This window comes from Temnothorax curvispinosus, unplaced genomic scaffold (genome assembly GCF_003070985.1).
Source record: "Temnothorax curvispinosus isolate PA1 unplaced genomic scaffold, ASM307098v1 QBEX01002136.1, whole genome shotgun sequence".
NCBI lineage: Eukaryota > Metazoa > Arthropoda > Insecta > Hymenoptera > Formicidae > Temnothorax > Temnothorax curvispinosus.
Genome location: NW_020211916.1, coordinates 1 through 1,594, shown reverse-complemented (window position 1 = coordinate 1,594; position 1,594 = coordinate 1). Strand labels below are relative to the sequence as shown.

General features: G+C 40.2%; 1 protein-coding gene across 1 annotated transcript; it reads right to left on the bottom strand.

Moving 5' to 3' along the window:
* Positions 1 to 6: 6 nt before the first annotated feature.
* LOC112468826 lies at positions 7 to 1,430 on the bottom strand (the record flags this gene model as incomplete). The annotated part of the gene is made up of 3 exons (XM_025038189.1): positions 1,036 to 1,430; positions 397 to 801; positions 7 to 224 (listed from the first exon to the last, which is right to left on the bottom strand). Coding segments are annotated over exons 1-3 (950 nt in total), but the record flags the coding sequence as incomplete, so codon positions are not given.
* Between the last annotated feature and the right edge of the window lie 164 nt (positions 1,431 to 1,594).

The following is a 1,594-nucleotide window of genomic DNA, read 5'->3' as shown; positions in this document are numbered from 1 at the left end:
AGTAACAGCTGGAAGACGAACGCGAGTAGCCACGTGCACAAGCAGGAGATCACCGGCCCCATCTGCACATCCGGTTGCTTCATGAGCAACCACTGAATTACAAAAAACATGTCGCTGATGGTATTCAAGCTCAGACTGGCCAGCCAAAAGAGCAGCGACCACGAATACAGCGAGTCCAAGTTCTCCGCGGCAATCATCAAATCGTTATACATACTCAGGACCATCTTTTGCAAACAAATAGAAACTGTCATAATCTTGTTTACCACCAAAATGTTTAACTCTAACATAAAAATTAGTATTTTATATGCATACGTATAAAATTCTGTATCACATGTTATTATTTTTTATATTATATAGTATCATAATTATGTCACTCTTAAGAAGATAAAATAAAACCTTCTTGCTAATGATCATTCCATTGCCCCTCGCCGATGTAAACGGTAGATTTTGCATCGCAATCGTGTTCAGGTGATGAAACCGCTGGCCTAGAAAAATAACCATCGCCACGAACTTGTAGATAGCCACCGACGTACCGATGTGGGGCATCATGTATCCCATATTATCGGTCCATTTCTCTTCGAAGGCGTACATTCCGAGACGATTAACGACGATCCAGAGGGCCGCGGTCACAATTACGAGGATCCACGCGACGACCGCGGTCCGCGTTTCTTTGCGAGGATAACCCAATTGTCGGACCTCCTCGTCAAAATCTTGTAGCGCATTCCAAATCCTGACGAAGCTGCGTCTCGTAAATGCCGTCAAGCCCAACTCGTACATTACCACGATGTAGTTTGTAATAATCTGAGCGATTTAATTTTGATCATTATTTTGAACTTTCATTGATTTAGAAACTTAAAATTCAGATGCTTAACTTAAATTTGGAAGAATGATACAAGTTAAGATAAAAGCATTAAAGCAGATTTTCACTTCAAAGAATTTCAATAAATGAATAAATTCTTGATTTATTTATTTTTGATAATATATATATATATCGCGAGTAGTCTTCTGCTTTATTTTAATTAATTTCTCACTGACCTTTGTGTCCTCTGTTCTATCAAGAGGCTCGGTTTCTTTCTTGGTACTTTGGTTAAACAGAAACCTGCTAAACACCTGGTAGGATACATAGCTGTAGAAAATAGTGGCGATTGCCGTGAAGATCAGGTTGATGTTCGACGGCACCAGGCGGTCTTGCGAGAAGTTGTAAGGAGCGAAACCGAACACTCGTACGACGTAGATCATCGGCCAGATGGCTCTGTAAAGAGGCGAGTCTGGACCGCGTAGCTTCACTAGTTTCTTCAGCTGCTTCTTTTTCACTTTAGCAAACGCAGTCTCCACGTCAAAAGGAAGAGCGTGTAACTCCATGGCCGGAGGGAAATCGATCGACAACTTCGACTCAACAAGATCTAGCAAACATGAGTTTCTTGATGTGGGACTTCTCTAATGAAGTGAAACTTGCGCCCGTCTACAAATAGATAATTATCAACACATATACAGCACAATTATTTGCATTTAAAGAAAAAAAAACAAAACACAAAGACGCATCTTAGGGGTATATTCGAATAGCTCCATTATTAAATTAATACGATAATATACT